The sequence below is a fragment of the Nuphar pumila genome, chromosome 4, assembly GCF_984573655.1.
Source record: "Nuphar pumila chromosome 4, dmNupPumi1.hap1.1, whole genome shotgun sequence".
NCBI classification, from domain to species: Eukaryota; Viridiplantae; Streptophyta; class Magnoliopsida; order Nymphaeales; family Nymphaeaceae; genus Nuphar; species Nuphar pumila.
Window position 1 is genome coordinate 23082072 of NC_143252.1, and position 22787 is coordinate 23104858.

Genomic DNA, 22787 nt, shown 5'->3' on the forward strand with positions numbered 1-22787 from the left:
CGGTTCTCCGAATCATTCGCTACATTCGGAATACCATCAATAAAGGGCTATTTCTATCCTCCTCTTCCCCTTTGAATCTTCTTGCTTATACTGATGCAGATTGAGGAGGTAATCCCAATGATCGAGTCTCAACTACTGGTTTTTGTGTCTTTTTAGGGGACTCATTGATTGCCTGGCGATGCAAGAAGCAGCAGAAAGTTTCACTATCATCCACTGAAGCTGAGTGCCGGGCAATGGCAACCACAACAATGGAACTTGTATGGCTTCGCAGTTTGCTTAAAGATATGGGAGTTGATATTACTGAAGCCTCCAAGCTGTGTTGCGACAATAAGAGTGCCATCTATATCGCAAGCAATCATACTTTTCATGAACGTACGAAGCATATCGAAATGGATTGCCACTATGTTCGTGACGAATTTTTACGAGGAACTATTGCTCTGCCATATGTCACTTCAGAATATCAGTTGACAGACTTCTTCACTAAAGCTCTTCCAGCTCCTCGGTTCATGTTTCTTCTCGGCAAACTTTCCGTCCTTCCCCCGTAAAGTTTGAGGGGGGGTGTTAAAATGTACCTATTATATATATATATATATATATATATATATATATATATATATATATATATATATATATATATATTCTGTTTATTACATCAATACCCGATAGGGGTATTTTTGTAATTTCACAGTTGTTTTTGAAAACAACTATTTTTTCCTTTTTGATCAAATGTAATTTTTATTATTTATTTTTTTATTTCTTTTTTTATTATTTTTGAGGACCAAAAGGGGCTCCAACATAGAAGTCGTTGGAGCCCCCAACGGTCACAAATGTGACCGTTGGGGGCTCCCAACGACTCTATGGGAGCCCCCTTTTGGCTCTCCTTTTGAGGCCCTTTGGCCCTCCTTTTTCCTCCTCCTTCTCTTGTATAAATAGGGGTGATCCCCTTGTGTATTTTTATCTTGGAGAGCTCCTCTCTCTTTTCAATAAGAGGCTTTGTATATTGTTGCCTTCTTAAAGGCTTGTGCTTGTATTGTCCCTTCGTGGACTTGTGATATTTTCTCTTTTATTCATTGTTGTATGTGCTTGTATGCACTCTTTATATTTCCGCAATATCTCATTACACTCTCCCAACCTACTATAGACTCGTAAGTGACCTTCATATACGAATCTCAGTCTTTACCTAGCCCTCACCTATTTTTCAGAACGTGAAACCCGAAATCGACCCCTACTGTAAGACCGGCCTACCCGAGAAGCCTAATCTGGTAGCCATGGACCTTCAACAGCCTATACACCTGTCCATCAACTGCCTTAGACCCTCTTACACGTCCGTAGGCCTCCCTAAAACCTTTGGGCCTGGTCTTACACGTTTTGGACCCCGTGTCATACCCGAACCATTTACTGAGCCAAAACCGCACCTACCTTATTCACCATGTTTTGCTTGTCCGGCATCGTTCGCCACAACAAGAAACCTCTGACATCTTCTCCATTGTGTCAACCAGGGTTCAGACCCTAGGACACGTCACCCATAGTCCCCAAGGTCGAGGAACAACAAGTTCGATCCTCTTGAGTCCAACGGACTCCAATCGAAGTACTTGACAATTATGGATCCGGATCTTCCTACCAGTTTGTGTCCTAATTCCAACGCCGATGCATCCAACACCAACACGAAAATTTCTGTAGGTACAATAGTTTTTGCCTATTACCTTTTGTAATGACCCCAAACTAACCAAAAATTTTGTGGATTTTTTTTAAAGCAAATAAATAATTTTAAAACATTGCGAAAAGGTATCTCAGGGACCCGGGGCACATTACATATTTAATATACACAACCCAACAAACATCCCGCACATATAATAAATCTAACCATGAATTTAAATTAAATTGAATTTAATTTAATAGAATAGTCCTCATTTAGGGTTCAATAAGTTCCTCAAAAACCACAACTACGAAAACCGTCAGAATCCGGTCCACCAAAAACATAATCCTCAATCCCCTCCAGCAAGCCGGTCCCTCTATCACCGACCCTCAGTACCTGAAAAAAGGTTTTTAAAAACGAGGTAAGAATCGAAGTTCTCGTACGAGACCCTATCAAAATTCAACAGTAAGGAAATTAAGATAACTCAAATCAAACATAAGTTTAAGAGGACTCTACAAACATCACATAATCAGAACCTGCTTACAATATAAGCAATTCACGTAAAAACAAACAATCATCTTTTGCTAAATTAAATATTTAGGGATGTATAAACCAATGCGACATGCATGAATGACTTTTTAAGTACAATTATCAAGTATTACTTTTGTATGCATATCTCTGCTTAATGCACACAATTAAGTTATCACTTATATAAAACCTGCAGACACTCAAAACAGACCAAATTCTCGAGGTTCAAGGCAGTTTTCAGTAGTATCTTAACACACAATTTGAATTTTATTAACTAAATCCCACACATGTTCCTCGATCGACGTTAAAAATCAACACCATCAATCGAAACATTAAGAATCAACACCTAATGTCAGGACAACAAGGAAATTAACATCCATTGATGTCACTTTCTCGGTATACCAATAACTGCAGCTGAGTCAAACAACATTACCCCTAGGCAAAGTGGCGAGAGTTTCTTACAACTGTGGCCGGGAATACTAACTACTCATCAGGTTCTCGAGAAAAATAATGCACACAGTGATTAGTATTATCATGATGCCCCATGACTGGCATTCGAGGTTTTCACCCTTTCAAAAGGCCACCAAGGAAGAACAATTATTACATTTTTTGTTTTTTTTATCATTTTTAATCAATTAAGGGTTCTTTACACAAGAACAATTTTGCAAATCAACATGCATTAACAAATTTGAGCCAGTGTCCTGTCAATTTAATTAGTTCAAAAGCAATATAAAATAGTATTGTAATGCATTCAAAGTTTGTCACTTAAAGAATAACACAAACATCTGACCTCCAAAGGCCCAATATAAGTTCACACTTAACCACTACACAATTTAATGTAATTAAATGACATTGCAAGAATTTAGGTGAATCACAATCACACATGAAGATAGAAATACCAATTTGTGTTCATGGTACACAACACCAATGCATATTCATGGCTAATAAATGAATGCATATTGTAACAAACAAATCAGATTTTTCATATCAGCCGAAAAATCCAAATTTCTCTAACCGACCAGATTCAACATCTATTAACTTCATATTTGACTAAATATTCAAAACAGATCATTTTTCACAATTTCTAATGGAAATGAGATTTTTAGGCATCCTAAGAAAAATTCAGGTTTCAAATCAATTTCCAAACCAGATTTTTTGCATAAAATTTGTAGCTTGATTGCTTAAGTTCAAGCAAAAACAGTTTTGTACTTTTCATGAAAGTTCAGATTTTTATTTCTTTAAGAATCCCTGATTCCAATATACATTAACGAATTGCACTTGTGAATGAACATGCAGTCTGATCCATGCAACAGCTCTAGGATCACATCAACCGGTTCAGAATTAGCATGATGAAACAAAAATCTGATTTGTCTAATCCTCTAAAAAAAATCAGATTTGATTAGCCATATAGGAGCCAAACTTTATTCAGTCAAAAGAAAACGGACTTTTGAATCAACAGAAACTTAGGCTTAATTTAGAAAAATCCTTATTTAAGACCATACTTAATAAAGGTTCCAATTAATAATCAGATTTATCAAAATAAGAGAAGCTGAATTTTATTTAAGCTGTCAGTTAATCCAAAGCACCAACAGCATGCCTGATTCTTACAATACACCCAGTCCCCCATGCATTGGGCATGACAGAACACAAAATCAAAAGGAGCTGTACAACATCAAAGCATGGTACAAGTCTGCGTAATGTTTATTCATAACAAAGATTAATCTAAATCAAAGTAAAGAAGGCAGATTTCAAGAAAACTAAATCTGAACATGGCCAGCCTGTTTATCTAATTATTTCTCAAAACAAACATATGTTAAACGTAGTTTTCTGCCAGAACATGCGATAAACCAAAGGCTTGCTTTCTAATGGGTCTCCTTCCACAAATCTGATCTTTGGACAAATTCTTTGGGCTTAACATAAGGACCCAACAGAAATCAAACATACACAAAGCAAAATATTATATATTTTTTCCTGGGCCTGACGTTACCTATAAGGACTGCCCATTCAGACCGGAATTAAGCAAATTAATCAATGCAAATCTATTTAGTGGCTTACAGAAAATAAAAAAATCAGCAGCATAAAACTAACAGCACATATATATAGGCTGAAAAAAAAATCATCTCGATCACAGTTATAATGGGTTCAGGAAACTGTTGTGAAACCCAAATCCAATATAGGCTGTGATTTTCCCTAGCCTGCTGAAACCGAAAACCCTATTAAGATAGGTTTGATTTCAGTATTAGCTTTCTTAATCCGATGTGGTTCGACCCATGCTTAGCCCCTCGTCCATTGGAATCAGAGAAGAATCCGTACCTTGCTGATTCGTGAAGAAAAGAAGGAAGGAATCCTTGAAGGAGAGATAGAACACTCTGGCCTGCAGCCACCTCTCTCTCTCTCTCAAATCGTGATAGAGAGAGAGAGAGAAGCTCACCCTTAATTTATAAAATGAAAAGGACTCCTCATAAAGGGGAACGTCCTTATCAAAATAGTAAGTCTTTTATTTCCATAAGGAAATAAAAGACTCTCCAAAATAAAACTCTTAAATATATATATATATATATAATATCTTATTAATATTATTATAAAATTTTAAAAGCTTATTTATCCAATTTCAACTGGATTTTGGATCTCAGCCCAAAGGGTCCAAGATCCATATTGCGATCCAAGTTAGTGTCAACCACTAAACTATATATTTTATATATTTTTCAGCCAAACACCTTTAGTGGTAATAGGAAAAGGAATTAGAAGCAGAGGCCTAAATAGAGACATTGGGTTTGATGGTTGCCTTGTTAGTTATCGCTTGATAGAAGTTACGGTTTGGACAGAAACATCCATTTAGTTACCAGATAAGAAAAAATTCTGAGTGGCATTGCTAGATGCATCTTTATCATGGCATTATTACTATAAGGGGTTTGGACTTTGCACTTAGCTATTTGACCTGGCATTACCCAGTTCCAGCAAGATCAGTTTTAGTTTGTTTTCCTAAAAATTTTCATGCAAGTGTGTGTCACATAGGCACATCTATAGATATACAGTATGACATGGTTATTTTCGAGAAAACAGTATGTCTAGAGCTGTGTGTGTGTGTGTAGGTGTGGGTGTGGGTCTGAGAGTGTGTGTATGGGTGTGAGTGTGGGTGCATGTGTGTGTTTGTGTGTGTGTATGCTTGTGCATGTGTGTTGTGTTGCGGTGTGTAGGCGAGTGCACGTGTGTGTGTGCTTGCATGTGTGTATGGCGTGTGCGTATGCATGCATGCATGTGAGTGTGTGCACATGCATGTGTGTGCAGTGGCTTGTTGAAATTATGTTTGGTTACATATCAAAAGAAAAGTGCACATTGTGAGGGCCATCTTGTATTTTTCTAGTTGGGACCTTATTCACTTCATGTTTTTGAGATCAATATTCCATATAGTTCATGAAATTATACCCTCAAGCACCTGCACAACTTAGATTGTACCATGCACTAGTTAAGTTTTAGAAATACTAACATGAGCTTCAGCATAGAAAAAATTTAATGTTGGACGCTCACCAAATTGCATTATGGTTTTATGATATTTAGTCATTGTTATGCAATCCTTGCTTTAAAGAAAATAAAAAAGAAGCCATAATTCCCTGTATAATTTGAGCCATGACCGTAACTTTAGTGGAATTCCTGCTGAAATGTTATGCAAGTTTGGATGAATTGCAATTTTATGGATTTTTCTGTTGTCCTCTACTGAAGTTGACACAGTTCCAAGAGTGTGAATCATGCAAGTTCCTCCCTTCTGAATCGGATAGATTGATCATCGATTACACCACCTGTACAGTGTAAACTCCATATATTTGGTTTTCTTCATTTCATTTCTTAGTGAGGGCCTCAATACCCGGCATTGTTTCATTACCTTCCATACCATTAGAGTCTCTCTTTTTCTCAACTGATTCCTTCATTGACTGTCAACTCCAGTTACATTCATCATGATATACGTTTTAGCTATTGGGAGGACCCATGTCTACATCACCTAGAGGTAGGCACTGCTTTCGGACGGATGTATAGTTTTTCACAACCTTGCAAAACTAGACCTGTGGTTACAGCTAGTTATACATGAATGCACGCATTCATGCACACACCATATTGAAGTTGAACTACAAAAGTGGTTTGACCTTAGGAGAGTGTCCTACACAAGAGAGGAGATGTCAAGCACTTTGTTGTATCACTCAGCAGGAGTAGCGAGCACCAGAACTGGAAAAAGGGAAATTTTGTGTATTCTTAGCACTGCTAAAGTATAAGCATGTAATATAAATTCTTTAGTGTCGGAAACATGACACAATGATGCTGGAATGGATACTTTGTGTTAAAGAAGTGGATTGGGTCCTTGAATACGGTTGGATTTTCAATTCCAATGTAGTAGTATACCAATGAAAGAGACTATTAGCTATTTAATTAAAATGCAAAAACCAAGTAATTTTTTCAACACTTCCTGAGGTGTCATTGTCAGTATGAAAAAACTTCCTGAGGTGTCATTGTCAGTATCTATATCCAGGGGCATCTAAGACTGATGTGCCCGGCCCCTAAGATTAGCGAAGTAACATCCACGAAGTACCCTCTTAAGCTAAAACAACTTTTTATGAGCTTATTCCCTTTCTGGAAGATGAACGAGCAACAAAATCAATATCTTCATATGGAAACCAACATGATTTTTCTAATGTATTATCTGTACAGTTGATTGAATTCATCAGCACGGGAAGGAGTGCCAAAAAATAAAGGATTTTTCTCTCAACCTTTTATTTATCCCATATGCAGAATTTTCTCTCAATCATATTTTATATTGTTAATATGATGTAGAAAAGCGTCCTGAGTTAGAAGCCTGTTCTAGTTCTTTTGAGAGTGGAAACATTTTCTGATATAATCCATTTTTCTGATATAATCCATCAATAATGACGGAGATCTGTCTTTTAAGTTTCATGAATATTTTTCACCTTTGCATCTAGTCATGTACAGGCTTACTTTCATGCAGGTCTTACATATTTGTAGATCAATATCCAAAGTTGGAGTTCCATTCAGATCCATGGTTACAACTGGGGGTTTTAAACAGAAAACTCAATTGGATAATCTTCGGCAAGATGTTGATGTTCTCATAGCAACACCTGGTCGTTTCATGTTCTTACTTCAAGAGGGATTTTTGCACCTTAATAATCTCATGTGGTAAGGCCACTTGGCTTTTGTAGCCTTTTAGCTGATTTTTAATCATCCTCCCCCAAAATTGTTTCTGCTTGTATGTGTAGCAGCCAGCTGTGGTGTCTTGTGAGTTGTACAAACATCTTTTATGTTCTTTTGCAAACTGTGGCACATTTAATGTGTCAATTGTGCTCACAGTTTAGCAAAGATTCCTTTAATGCATCGGAATATTTCTCTTCAGAGGTGTGTTCTCAAAATGGCTAAAGCTTTACAATCAGCATGAAAGGCATTGGTTTCTTTGGTTAATTGGCACAAGCCGAATCTTGCTCACAGATTGAGTCTCTATACCACAAGTACTAGAGGGTCGTTCACAGTTGCAACAAAAAACTGAGTGGTGAAGATATTACATAATTATAATGCGTGAGAGAGAAGTATTACAGTTTTGTCCACTACGATAAGTACTGTACAACAATATGCATATTCTTCTATTCTTCTGAGTATTGCATCCATTTTTCCCAATGCATGACGATGATTTGAGGTAAATTAGAGAGTCCAAGCAGTACTCTACTAAAAAAGTTTATTGAGGTTGAAAAAATAGAAATTTGTGGCACTATTTTAAATACAATCTAAGTGTGAAACAGAAACTTTTGTGAAATGAAACCTATAGTATTAATGATATTGTGTGAGTGGAATTCTGACAGGTACTAGAATGTTTCTATGCTTTGTAAGGTTAAGTCTTAAATCGTGGTTTACTATGAAAGGCTTTCATCCTTTAAAAGTGGATTTTGCCTTCATTACATCTGAAAATTCTGACTCTGGTGCAAGTCAAAGGCTGAGCATGTTGACAGTCGGTCCTTTATTTTGTTGACAAGTGCACTATGCAAGGAGAGTTTCATGCTAGATTGACTTGCCACTTCTACTGATCACCATTGTCCTCTCTGTTTTCTTCTTTCCAGTGTTGTGCTAGATGAGGTGGATCTGCTCTTTGGTGATGATGGCTTCGAAGAAGTCTTGCAATACTTGATTAAGTCCACCCCAGTGACAGTGCAGTACAATTTTGTTACTGCAACTCTACCGGTCGACATATACAACAAACTCGTTGAAGTATTTCCCGATTGCAAAGCTATCATGGGACCAGGCTTGCATCGTACGAATTCTGGTCTTGAAGAGGTATGCTAACTTCACTATTTTTATTTTTTTTCACCTGTTATTGCTCATTTAGGGAATGTTTGGTTGCATCTCATGTGATTCCAAATCACGAGATGAATCACAAGTGATTTGGAGTCATGTGATTTCAAATCTCATATTCCACCTTGTGATTTGAAATCACAAGATTTCAAATCACATTTCGTTTCTCATTTTTCATTTTCTGATGTTTGGTTAGTTTGTGCAAATGAGATTCATTCTCTCATTTGCATGTGATTTTGAATCTCACGAGAGGTTACCAAACATGCCCTTACATGTCTGTTATGCATGCATACCTGGAAGCGTGCATACACAATATAACAAAAAATAATAGAATTATCTTAATCTTATATTTGTCTAATGCCGAGAAGTACGCTAGGATATTTACATCATGTTGCATTTTGGGCTTCTTTCAAACCTAAAACCATGGGAAGTCCAAACCACCTTCAAACATCATTTCTGGAAGTTTAGGCAAATCTGACTGTACAAATGTGATCTCCATAGTAAAAAACTTAAAGAGCCAGCCCTTGGATCATTTTTTTATGCATAAATAGGATTCTATAATGTGCTAAAAATCAACGGTTTGAAATTTTCTAGATTATAAGAAATCTATTTACATACCAAAAAAATTGGATTTAAGAGATGGTTCCTAGGTCTTTCAGCCTTACATTCAGATTTTCCAATAACCACTTCCAAAAATGATGTTTGAGGGTGGTTTGGATGGTTGGATATATATATATATATATATATATATATATATATATAGAGAGAGAGAGAGAGAGAGAGAGAGAGTAGGTGGTAGCTGTCTACTGCCAGCCTACCAGGATTTTGAAGGTTTTTCTATGTTTTCCTTAAATTTGATCGTATAGATGCATTCTACATGCTTGATTTTGTAGGAATCAACTCTTGGATCGTCTGATTCCGACACGAAAGTAGGTTTTTATAAGAGGTTTAAAAATCAATGGTCTAAGATTTTCATAAATATTCAAGGCTTAAAAATCATGTTTTTATCAAAAGAACATGATCCAGGTGTCATTTCCTAGCAAATTCACCATGTCAAACACATCTGCAGGGTCAGATTTGTGAAAAACAATCAGAAAATGCCGATTCACTTGCATTGGGCTGGCGTTATTTCAGAAAAGTGGTAGTCAGCTGCCTCTTTTCCTATATAGAGAAGGTGTTAGTTGCTAACCACCATCTGAGCGCACCATGTGCGACCGTCAGATCGTGCACAATCCATTGTTATTAAAATCGGTTTAGAAGGTGAATCATTTTCTTAAAAAACACCTAAATCAAATCGAATCGGTACATTTAAAAAATGACTTTTATTAAAAAAAATCAGAAAAAATACAGAAAATCAAGAAATTTATGAAAAATATTAATAATAAAAAAAAGAAGGAAAATGACTGTCACCAGGCTTGTATCTGTGATCCAACTCTTCCCATCAGACTCCTCTCAGGAAGCTCGATAAGAACAGAAATAGGAGGATGGCTGATGATGCATCCATCCACCCCCAATAATTTCTCACTTCCCTGTTTTTTCTTTTCATCTATTGCAGAGAAATGTTACACACACACACACGATCAGACTCTTCCTGGGAAGCTCGATAAGAGCAAAAACAAGAGGATGGTTGATGATGCATCCATCCACCCCCAATCATTTCTCCCTTCCCTCTTTTTTCTTTCCATATCTTGCAGAGAGAGAGAGAGAGAGAGAGAGAGAGAGAGAGAGAGAGAGAGAGAGAGAGAGAGCATTACCAGCAATGGGGGAGGTCAGACCTCTCAAGCAGTAGGCACCAGCAATGAGAGGAGGCGGAGCTGCAGAGGGGAGGCAGACGGCCGAAGAGGGATCATGAAGTGAAGAAATGAAAGAGGGAACAATGGGTCAAATAGAGTTAGGGTTTCATTTCTTTTTGCATTTTTTTACATGTCACCACCAATTCAGGCCGATCCTTCTGATTCCTCCCAAAGTCGCCCAAATTTTTTTTCAGGGGGGGGGGGGGGTTGAATCATGCCCTATAACAAATCGGCAGAGGGCTGATTCTTTTTTTTATGTCACTACCAATTCCGGCCGATTCACACTGATCCTTCTGATTCCACCCAAAATCGCCTGATTTTGGAAGGGGTCGAATCGTGCCCTATAACAAATCAGCAGAGGGCTGATTCAGACCGATCAACATTGGCGCAATTTAACGGTCGCACCCCAAAAAGTTGCGAAATTAATTTTTCGTGACGATCGCGACTGCCTCCAAAGCCCATTTTTGGCAAAAAAAAGAATGAGTGGGATGCATGTCGCATGGGTGCGCGTCCGCTCATGATGCTCCCAAAACATGGTTAGCAGCTACCCTCACACTTTTTTAGTTAATTGAGTCCACCCTTTCTAAGAAGTGAATTTGCTGCATCCAAAGTAATCTCCAAAAGTTCAGGAGATGGGTTTTGGCAACAAAACTTTCTTGGGGACAAATATCTTGGAAGTAATAGAATGGGAAATATGGAATTTAGTATATAGTTACTTCTAGAGTGCTGTTCCTACTCATCAATCTGTAATCTGGACTATGTAAGATGGAAATATTAACTGTTGCTGCACCATCAGTGACTCTCTTCCAATTTTTTAGGTTCTTGTTGATTGCAGTGGAGATGACAGAGCGGAGAAAACCCCAGAGACTGCATTCCTCAACAAGAAATCAGCTCTTCTACAGCTGCTGGAGCAGTCTCCTGTTTCTAGAACAATCATTTTCTGCAATAAGGTCTGTGTACATATAAATTTATGAACCCCCATTTATCCTATACAAGTAACTTGGAGTGAGTGAACATGCAAATGCCTGAGTTCTTGGTATTACAAACTACTCTATATGAGAGGGATTTTGCTTGTCCTAGAGTCTGGTGAGGTCACCACCCGCATAGGTTCTCTATCGTTGAATGCTAGGAGAAGTCTCAACATCATTTTTTTCATACGTCATGGCCATGTTATGTGTATAGTCCTACTCTTGTGGAGTCCCATTTAAATTGGAAATTGGTCTTGATCTCATGGCTGATCCATTTGGTATGTTTTTCAAGCCCTAATCTATATCATATCTTTTGTTCCTTGGATTTTAACAATATCATTTCCTCATGCAGATTGAGACATGCAGAAAAGTTGAGAATGTGCTGCACCGTTATGACCGGAAGGGAACACGAGTACATGTCCTCCCGTTCCATGCTGCCTTGACACAGGAAACGCGTCTCTCAAATATGAAGGAGTTCTGCAGTTCAGAGTCCGACGGCTCTTTGTTCTTAATTTGTACTGATAGGTATTTAATTAATTTGATGAAATGCATTTGAATGATAATCTCCCTTTATGGTTTCAAATTAATGGCGATCTTTAATGCTTGTTAGAGGTGTCATTCTCATTCCTTCTCCATGACAGGAAGTTCCTTAACCTCTTCTGTAACAACCATTTGGTTTTAGAAACAAAAAACCTATTTGGAGCACCACATGGTTGAAGTGTGAATTATTTGGTGTAGCAGTTAAAATGTCACTGTGCCTTGTTCTGCAATCACTTCCCATGGCTATTCTGGGTTGGCATAAAGCCCCCATTCAGTTTTTTTTTTTTCCGAAAATGGAAGGCCCATCTATAATACACGTGCAGTTCTTAACGAGGAATCTTGTGGCAAGATTACAATTCAATAGCAATCATTTTAATATAGTTAATAGAGCTTGCTAGATGAGTTTGTAATGCTAATTAATGTCTTTTGTCATGAGAATCTTGATTCCCAATGTGCTGCTGTATTTTGTGATGCAGAGCATCTAGAGGAATCGACTTTGCGAACGTGGACCATGTGGTGCTGTTTGATTTCCCGCGGGATCCGAGCGAGTACGTGCGAAGAGTTGGAAGGACTGCTCGAGGTGCTGGTGGCAGGGGCAAGGCTTTTGTGTTTGTTGTGGGAAAGCAAGTTCCCCTGGCTAGGAGGATCATAGAACGGAACAAGAAAGGCCATCATCTCCACGCTGTGCCCTCTGCTTACGAGCTTGCTGGTTCTGTTGTATAAAACCTTGCTGTTTGATTCTCCGGTTATATCATTTTCTCAATGAAGAAAATAAGAGATCTTTACGGCTCTCTCTCTCTCTCTCAGCGTAACACTACCATAGGGGTGCAAATGGACCGATCAAGTTGGGTATCTGATCTAAATATGTCGCACTATTTTAGGATTTTGATCTTAAAACAATATCTGATTATTCAGATCGTATTCAGACGTACATGGGCAGAATTTTTGGTTTCGGATCAACATTTTCTATCGGATTACATTCATAACCAGATCACATCCAATCTATTTGCACTTTTTACATGTAAAATCCTTCTGTTCAACCAATTTTTTTGTTGGACGGAGTATAACCACATAATTCAAATCCAGATCCAGGCTTGTGACCATTGCATAATATTTGGATTTGGATATACCATGATCTGACATCTAATCCACCTGTTTGCACCTCTATGTGACTTTGCGCACATGTCCGTGTGCGCATGCACGCGTGTGTGAACTGGAGTTATATCTTTTTATTCCTTGCGGTGTCCTTGATCATCTGGAGGATACAATCCAATGGGGCAGTCATAAAAAGGCATGAGATAGAAATCCAAAGTATTCTGTGAGAGTGATGTTTCAATGGCCATTTGTAAGGATTCCTTAAGCTTTATCAAAGGTGTCCTTATCTATTTTTTTTTGAAAGGCAAGCTGGGTTAGCCAGGCCCCTTACCAGTTAAACAACTATACTATTGGGTTTTGAACTTGCAACGTCCCAACACAAGGTGATGTGCACTAGGTGATCCTACCAGACAAGTGGAGCCCCCGTTGGTCTCTATGTATTTCAAAATTGACGCAAGCTCAACCTGTCCTTATCCATTATTTCTCTGTAAGGTTGAGGGAATTAGAAAAAGGAAAAAATGTATAGTATCCAGCTAACTGAATTTTTCTGGTGAAAACTCGCCACATCCGATACAACTATGGTCCATTTTCAGGTTCCTGGCAATCTCAGCTATTCTGGCATAGCAAGTTCTTCATGACTTACCACGGAGGTGGTATCCTATGTGGTAAGCGGGGTCATGTGTCAAGCTGAAGGCCCAGGATCGAATCCCTCTGCCACATGGGGCGGCTGTTGTTCTGGTAGGGGTCCGCCTAACCCCTGCTTGCCTTTCAAAAAAAAAAAGTTCTTCAAGACTTCATCCAATAATTAATTGTTGGGCGGCAGATGTCTTTTTCATGTTTGGTACGCCACTTCAATTGTCCTATTGGTATTGGCGCACTCAAAGTCCAATGTGTGAGGATTCTAGTTTTGATTCCACCAATGCTGGACCATATGCCCACCTGATTTGCTTAACCTAGTTATAGTAACTAGATATTTTGTTTCTTTGAGCGATTTTCGCCTAACTGTACTCTTTTTTCTATTTTCCCACTTCTTTCATGCATGGCAGGAAGCCAGGCACCAAACAGTTAATGTCGAGTTGAAAGATCAGAAAATGATCATGTACCACAAAATTGATGCTTTTCCAAAAAAGTCTCATAATTTACCAAATTCATCAAATAGATAATTCCGCAGGTTTTCACTTTTTTTAGATGCTTTTACCCCTCATAACTGCCAATTTTTTTATTTTCGTGGGTCACGATGCTAAAAGTGGATCGACCCACAAAACTTATCAACAAAATCGCATATAAGGTTGTAATATTCCAAAAAAGATGACGAGTATCGCAAAGCACATTGCAAACATTCTTTAAGTATTGCGGAAGTTTATACCTTGCAAAATTTCAAAAGAGTATTGCATGAGGTATTATAAAATTATAAAAAACTTATGAAAGTCCGATATTGTGAAATTGTGATGAGTATCACGTGTATTACAAAATTTCTTTTTCTTGCAAAATTTTGTTCTATATAGATGATGCTTTAACCCCTTATTTGCATTCGGATATCCTATTTCCGCAACCCTAAAGTTTTTATGGTTTTTAACCCCTTATTTGCATCCAGACGACCTATGTGGATGTAATTTTAACAAAACGAATAAAAACTTTAATGTCATTTAGATGTAAAGTTCATTCATGGTTATATTTAAAACCTTGGTTGTAATTTTTCATGTAAGGTTGACAAAATTTATAGTTTTGTTATTTTTGTGGATGGATTTTAGATGTAAATTTCAGTTATATTTGTATGTATTATAAAATTGTTACACAAGTTGATCTAACAATGAAATTTAATCAAAAGCATCACATAAGTAGAAAATTCATATATTTTGAAACAAATTCTCAAATATAAATGTGAATTTATATAGGAATTTCATATGTATATGTGTGACATTCTTTTTTTTACAAAATGAAGTCGCTCATACATTGCATTTGTTTCATTCTTTCATAAAATGAAGTCGGTTATACATTGCATTCATTCAATTATTTCACAAAATGAAGTCACTCATACATTTCATTCTATTCTTTCACAAAATGAAGTTGTTCATACATTGCATTCATTCCATTCTTTCACAAAATGAAGTCATTCATACATTGCATTCATTTCATTCTTTTACAAAATGAAGTTGCTCATACATTGTATTCATTCTATTCTTTCACAAAATAAAGTCGCTCATACCATTTTATTCATTTCATTCTTCCACAAAATGAAGTCGTTCATACATTGGATTCATTTCATTCTTTCACAAATGAAGTCACTCATACATTTTGCATTTATTCTATTCTTTCACAAAATGAAGTTGCTCGTACATTGCATTCATTTCATTTTTTTACCATAATGTTGTTTCTCACTACCTCTTTGATAAAGAAAAAACATAGTATGTTCGGAGGTACCTTCATCTCTTCGGCCTCAATAATGCCAAATTACACCGCATCTTTGATAAAAAAACACAACATACCATCACTAATTCTATGGTTTGTGTTGTTCTCTTGATTTTTCCTATCCCACCGATACCATGTAATCGAACAAACAATGACTGTAAAATACGTCGACTCTGCATCATCATTGCCTAACATATCTTTTCAGCTATCATAGTTCGTTAGAGCAAATGTCTTCTTCATCATCATTTTTCACGTTATCTATGATGAGAATGCAATACTCACAAACAACTCACAAACTTTTGGTTTTTGTACTATAAGATCTCACCACCGATGCTTTTATCGAAAAAAATCACTGTCAATGAAGTGTTGTCGATCTTTTCATCGTCGATGCTTTTATCGAAAAAGCTCATCCTCGATGAAGTGTAGCCGATCTTCTCATCGGTGCTACCAAAAAAACTCACTATCGACGAAGTGTCGCCCATGTTTTTGGAGGTTTACCACCACTGGTGAACTGCTGCCGATAAACTGTAATGATCCTAAAATGATCCTCAAAAAATATATTTTTTTTTTAAATTATGAAAAACCTCTCAAGGACCAGGGGCGCATTATAGATTTAATATACCCATTCCATCAACCATTTCAAGCATAAAGTCAACTTAAAACTATGAATTGAACTTCATTTATTTAATCAAATAAGTCAGGAGAGTTATTTTAATTATATAGGTACAATTTCTAAGGTTTAAGGCAGTTCTTAACACATAATTTATATTTTAATTATTAGGTTCTACACTTGTTCTCCAACCAATATCAGAAATTATCACCATCAATCAAAATATTATGAATCATCATCAAATGTAGGTATATCAAGAAAATCATCATCTATTGATATCACTTTTCTAATATACCAATAACTACAACTGAGTCAAAAACACCAACCCTAGGTAAAGTGGTCGAAAGTTCTCTACAACTGTGGCTGAAAACATGAATAACTCATCAGGTTTTTGGAGGCAACAAGTTCATAGGGTGTTTAGTATCTTCATGGTCCCCCATAATTGTCATCCAAGGTTCTCACCCTTTCAGAGGAACACTAAAAAAATATTATTACACTGATTATTTTTTTTATCATATTAATTAATTAAGAGTTCTTTACAAAAGAACAATTATGCAAATCAATGTGCAATAATGAATTTGGGATTTTGTCCTATCAATTCAATAATGTACTTAATTCAAAACAATGTCAAATAATTTTGTAATGCATTTTACAATTTACTATTGCATGAGCAACACATGCTCTTAGCCTCCAAAGGCCCATCTGTGGTTCATGCATAACCACTAAGTAAATTAAATACCATTACACATTTCACATTAACAACAATCATCCATAGATGAGGACAATTTAATGTTTACAGTTCACAAAACATGATACCAAAATATATTCATGGCTAGTGAGCGAATGCAACTTTATAAAACACAATCAGATTTATCATACTGGTCTAAAATTCAAACTTTTTGAGACTGACCAATTTCGGCACTCATTAGGTTCAAATTCAATAAAATATCCATGACCAACCAAATTTCATCACTCTAAAAGAAATTAGATTTTAGGAATAGCATAAGTAAAATTCCAGTTTTTCAAACCCCTTTCAAATATGAGTTCGAATCCATTTGGCAAATGATTTACCCAAATTTAAGAAAGCAAATCCTGTACATAAAATCAATCTCATGTATTCAAAGCCGCAATCATTATGGTCATATTTCTAAAGACATGACAAACCAATCACTGCAATTTGTGCATGCCTAGACTAAAACAGAAAGTTAAACAATGGTATGCATGATCAAATCATTGGGAAAAAATCAAACATCAAAAGATTTCCTGAATGTGTAGACTGTAACACTTTATATATATATATATATATATATATATATATATATATATATATATATATATATATATAGATAGATAGATAGATAGATAGATAGTTGAACCGTAACTAAATCTAATTATGGACAAAATCATTGATCCAAACAAATCAGTCTCCTTCTTGTGTGATCTTCATTCAGAAAAGAAGATGCAGACCATAAAAAAATTTAATCACAGCAACAACAAAAGAATATATACATAAATATTTCTGATTTATTGAGCTCAATTAAATCAAGAACTCAAAGGTTGATAGATTAATATGCACAGTAAAGAACTATCAGCATGGTATGCACAGTAAGGAACTAATCAGCATAATAAACACAACATCATACGCACAGTAAATAAAGACTATCAACCTAGTATGCTCAGCATAATATGCCCAAGAACTGACAACATAATATGCTTAATAAAGAGAACTAACAGCATGCTAAATGGCGTGACCCTCTGTATAAATACTATAAAAGAGAAGCCAGATTTTCTTATCTGACATCTATACAATGTTAGGCTATATCGATTCTCTTTAAATGAAAATTTCAGTTCAAATTTAATGCATCAAAATCTAGTTTACCTACTTCAATCAGAATTCCAAATTTAACATGCATGCAATTTTTTTTTTGCAAATCCAATATTATTCTTACTAGATCCACAATATGCCCAAACAGAAACATGGGCTGCCATGATGTTCTCTTATGAATAAGACAGGTTAAAACACATTATTATTATTTGCACAATCATTATTAACAACAAGCTCTGTCAATTCTACATGGTTCAGTCACGAGTAGGTATGTAAACATATCTGATTTTAGAGTAACCTAACCAGTCCAGAATTAAACAATCTAATTATTGACAATAAGTTTGATATCAGTAAAAGCATACGATAGAATCTCAACAGATTAAAACAACATGCAAGAATGCAAGACAAACAGTCAGATTAGTTTAGTTTTTTTTCTATTATGACTGCAATAAAACTTTGATGCTTAGGCCCGTCAAAACATAAATCAAGAATCAATATTTAACACAATCAACATAGTTTCAGATTTGATAGAATCGGTAAATCTGTATATACATACACAAATTTGAGTTCTCTTTCAAACCCATACTTGATTGGGTACACACAAATCCTTTCACTCATCGAAATAAAGAGAATCTCGTACCTTGATTTTTTTTTTTATGAAAAACTTAAAGGAAGGAGGAGATGTTGAAGGGCTTCTTCTTCTTTTTCTTCACCTCCTCTTTCTCTATTTTCTCTCCTTTCTCTCTTTTCTCCTCTCTCTCTCTATTTTTTTAGCACGCTATTTGAGAGAGAGCTTGGTTCTTTCTTATATATAGTGAGTGAGTCTCTATACACACAAATCCCTTCGCTATTCATTTTCATGCTCTCACTCTCTTGTCATCAAACTCCCAATGATTTGTATGGACATATTTAGAGTTCAAGAAAAGTATGAAAGTGGTTGTCTGTGTTGAATATTAATACCAATATATGGACAAGCGTTACTGTATTTCTTTTATATAAACAACTGCATATTGGGGTATTTCCATATTTAGAGTATGCTCAATGAATTGATTCATATTCTACTAAACAATAATGAGGTATGTACAAGATCTCTCCTCCAAAGACTTTCAGCATTATGCTTTCCTGCTGAACTATGGATGTAAACAAGTTAGATTTAGTTCTGATGTGCTTCATAACAAATCCGTTTAATCGAGTTTCGTTCAATCAGATTCAAAGTCCCACATAAATTTTCTTAAACCAAATCTAAATCCGATTAAAAAAATAAATACTGAATGTGATCTGAAATCCCATTCCACCCAAATTCAAGCACAACACCTCTCAGAATTTGTAACATTTTCGAATATGTGAAACCATGCACAAGGCCTTTGATAATGCTGTTGTGCATTTACTGCAACATTATCAAAGGGTTTTTAGACTTGTTTCAGGCATTTATCACATTTAAGAAAATGAACGTGCTTCAACACTTCATAAAAATGAGTATTAAATGTAAATGTGTCGTATGTTGTGTTAAAAAATATGTCGTATAAACATCTGTTTTGATCCCTATACGTAATTGAATTCAACTTCAAATTCGATCAGATGACCGGAATCCGACCAATTATAAATCAGATGCATAATTTCTTATCAAATCTGAGTAAACGGTTTCGGGTTGGTTGGTATCCAACCCAAAACCCGAACAACTGACATCCCTATGAAGAACATAAGTTTAGATATGTTCCCATCTGTCTCTTCACAATCATCTCTCTTTTCTTATAGATTTGTTGGCTATTGGGCTAGCAAAAGGTAGTGTTGTGTAATCTAGCGCCAAGGCTAAATATTGGGATTGTGGAATCCAGAGTTCAGGTTATATGCCAATGGTTGCAATATCTAATATGAAATTTTCAATGGCGAGAAGACAAGATAGGCTGTCATACTCAGAAGTATTCAATCCAGATGGGTAGAACTGTACTCTACAATGTTTTTCCTTATATATATATATATATAAAAGTACATATATTTTTATTTATGTTCAAGTTTTAAATTCACTCTTTAAGTTTTTAAATTTCTTTTGTTTTAAAAAGGTTAGGGATGGATTATGGGTCTGGGTTAGACCCATAATCTAAATCTAAATTCATTGGATTTCAGCCCAATAGTGGTACTAGTCAATATGAATCCTGGACTAGGTCTAGATCTATATGAATATGGATCCAAATGTAAATAGAGTGGTTCGACTCCGATCTAATCTGAAAAGACTAAAAAATAGAGGCTGATTAATTTAGAAAAATGCATTTTTGGGGCCAACCCATACCCGAATTCGATAAATCAGATTTTCTACAAGATCTGTTCAAAACGGATCTAATTATGATCCTAGATCAATTTCACTCCTGAATTTAACTTGAATTTTGCTTGAATTTAAAGGTTAAAAATAAATAAATTCACAGATTTTTTTCTTACCATATATGGATCTTGTCAAAGGGGCTCTGGACCATGTCCAGACCCATGTTGATGTCAGCCCATATTTAAATATATTTTTTAAATTTTATCATATTAAATATAAAATATTTAATTAAAATTATAATTTTAAGCTTAAAAATTATGAAAAAATTATGAGATATTACATAAACTGTCACCAATGAGGAATTTTTGCAAAGCCTGAATGTCATCAAAATATCGCCAAAAGAACCCTAAGATTGTGAAAATAGGACATCTGAATGCAAATAAGAAGTTAAGAAACAAAATATCATTTATATAAAACATAATTTCGTAAGGATTTTTTTTTTACAATACTCATACGATACTTTTAGAATTTTGCAAAGTACGGACTTTCACAACACTTAAAAGATTTTTGCAATGTGCCTTGCAATACTCGTCACATTTTTTTGCAAGTATTTAGAATTTCACAATCTTTTTTGGAATATCGCAACCTCATATGCAATTTTATTGACGAGTTTGGTGAGTCCATCAACTTTTAGCGTCGTGACCAATGAAAATTAGAAATTCGCAGTAACGAGGGGTAAAAGCATAAAAAAAAATGTGAAAACCTACGGATTATCTATTTGGTAGATTTGATAAATTGTAAGGCATTTTTGAAAACATGTCATTTTTGTTGTACAGTATAATCATTTTCCATTGGAAGATTCTAATTTGCATGACTTAGTTGCCAAACTTTACAAAAAGGGTCAATCTTTATCAACATATTGTTTATTATTTGGCAAGGAGTAGATGTTTATAGGGGTGCACACGAGCCGGGTTCGAGTTAAGCTTGAGCTGGCTCAGCTCGAGAAGAAATACTAGATTTTAAATTTGTGTCAAAAGAACGTTTTGAAAGAAACGTAAGTGGTGGGATTTAAAACCAGGCTACTTTCAAAAGAGTCCAAAGATTTACCCGCTGAGATAACACCTCTATTTGTGTCCATGTAAAAAAAAATAATATACATATATAAAATGTAATCTTTTTATATAACTATGTGGAGCAAGTTTAATCGGGTTTATCGAGCCTAACCGCTTATTCAAGCTCGGCTCGTTTATGTGTACCGAGCCTAAACCTTTGTTCAAGCTTGGCTCATTTATTTTTTGAACGAGCTTGAGTTGAGCTTAAATGGGTCAAGTCTGATCTAGCTTGGCTCATTGTGCATCCCTAAATATGTATCATTGTGTGCGTGTTTATCAATTATTGCCCGTTTGAACTTGGATGATTATACGGTTGGAGGTATGTGATTTATGTTAGGCACAAACTAATGCTTTTATCTTTTACTTTCTGAGGTAAGCTACGTAACCAGTGTTTTCCTCACTTAGGCAAGGGTTTCTTGTCATAAAAAAAAACTTTTGTGTTTTTATTTTTGGATTTTGCTTGACTATGTCTGTTTTCCATACTGCTCCTAAATATGGTGGGGCCTTGTATTCCTGTGTGTAGGAAACACTTGAAAGGATAACACCCACCCGGGTCGTTCAAGTGGCAGCGGGCTTGAGGTGAATGTGCTGACCCCTTCATCCCATGTTCGACTCCCATCAGGTGTGCCTATGCCTTTAACTGGTGGGCTCTATAAGAACTTGGGTATCTGTAACCCCACTTAGGATTTACCTTGCATGGAGAGGGCCCATTTAGCAGTCCGGTTGTCGGTGAGGGTTCTCTGAACTTCTGGCCACTAAATAACCAGGTTAGTTTGTTCTTGGGCAACTATCAAAAGATTACAAACACGATTTTTGTATGATAAGAGTACTGTCACGGGCTTAGAAGCATGGCTGTTCGGAACATGTACAATGAGTACTTTTGACTTGGTAGAATGAAGTGTTCTAAAAACCAGACTTGATAGAACGAAGATTAGATATTAAAAGAAATGTTGTTCCCTTCTTCCATTGATACTTATGCTTATTTGTTTATTTATTCTTTGCTGCTTGTGTTACTTTTGCTTGGGGTCTATCTTTGTCATGGGTCTATTTTTTCAACACGTCTTACTGCCGCAAGCCTTTCGATTGTTTGCTTGTCGCTGCAGAAACTTTGATAATAGAGAATGCAAGAGAGAATAAAGAGGAAGAGAAATTGCAATCACTTGAAAGTAATCGCAATGAGGGTGAACAAAAGAAAGCTCAATCCATTTGCATTCATTCACAAATTTGTCTGCCGACTCATTACAGTTCAGATCTATGGGTTAACGCTTCAGGGTATTGACATTCAAAGGCTTCTGCAACTACAACCGAGCAACTAAAAAGCTTGCAACGGTAAGAAAAGACTGTCACGTCGCACTGGCCTATTAAAAAAATAGGCCCATGACAATCCTAGTCACCTTGTAAATACTCTCTCTTTCTCTCTCTCTTGATGACGAGGAACTCACCCATGATTGAGCCACGTTGAAATCAAAAACTTCCAGGGTCTATGGACTCTCCACTTCATCCCCTTGTCAGGGCCTTTCTCTTCACTTGGTTAAAAAAAGGGGCAAATCATGGGAATCTTAACTTATGAACAGTTTAACTTTTACGCTAGAGTATACACGGCATCTACCACCAGTTGGACATTTTTATTAGCGGGCTGCTTATTTGTTTTTGGATGTCATTTCTGCAACTC

General features: G+C 36.1%; 1 protein-coding gene across 1 annotated transcript in view; it reads left to right on the forward strand.

Annotated features, from left to right (window-relative positions):
- The window catches only part of LOC149839638 (DEA(D/H)-box RNA helicase family protein), a 36884-nt gene extending 24146 nt beyond the window's left edge, over window positions 1–12738 (forward strand). Inside the window, exons 5-9 of the mRNA XM_090002698.1 lie at window positions 7158–7345; window positions 8275–8488; window positions 11118–11249; window positions 11620–11792; window positions 12284–12738. Coding sequence (XP_089858824.1) covers window positions 7158–7345; window positions 8275–8488; window positions 11118–11249; window positions 11620–11792; window positions 12284–12530 — 954 coding nt within the window. The 3' untranslated portion in view covers window positions 12531–12738. The remainder of the gene's footprint in view (window positions 1–7157; window positions 7346–8274; window positions 8489–11117; window positions 11250–11619; window positions 11793–12283) is intronic.
- Window positions 12739–22787: the final 10049 nt, after the last annotated feature.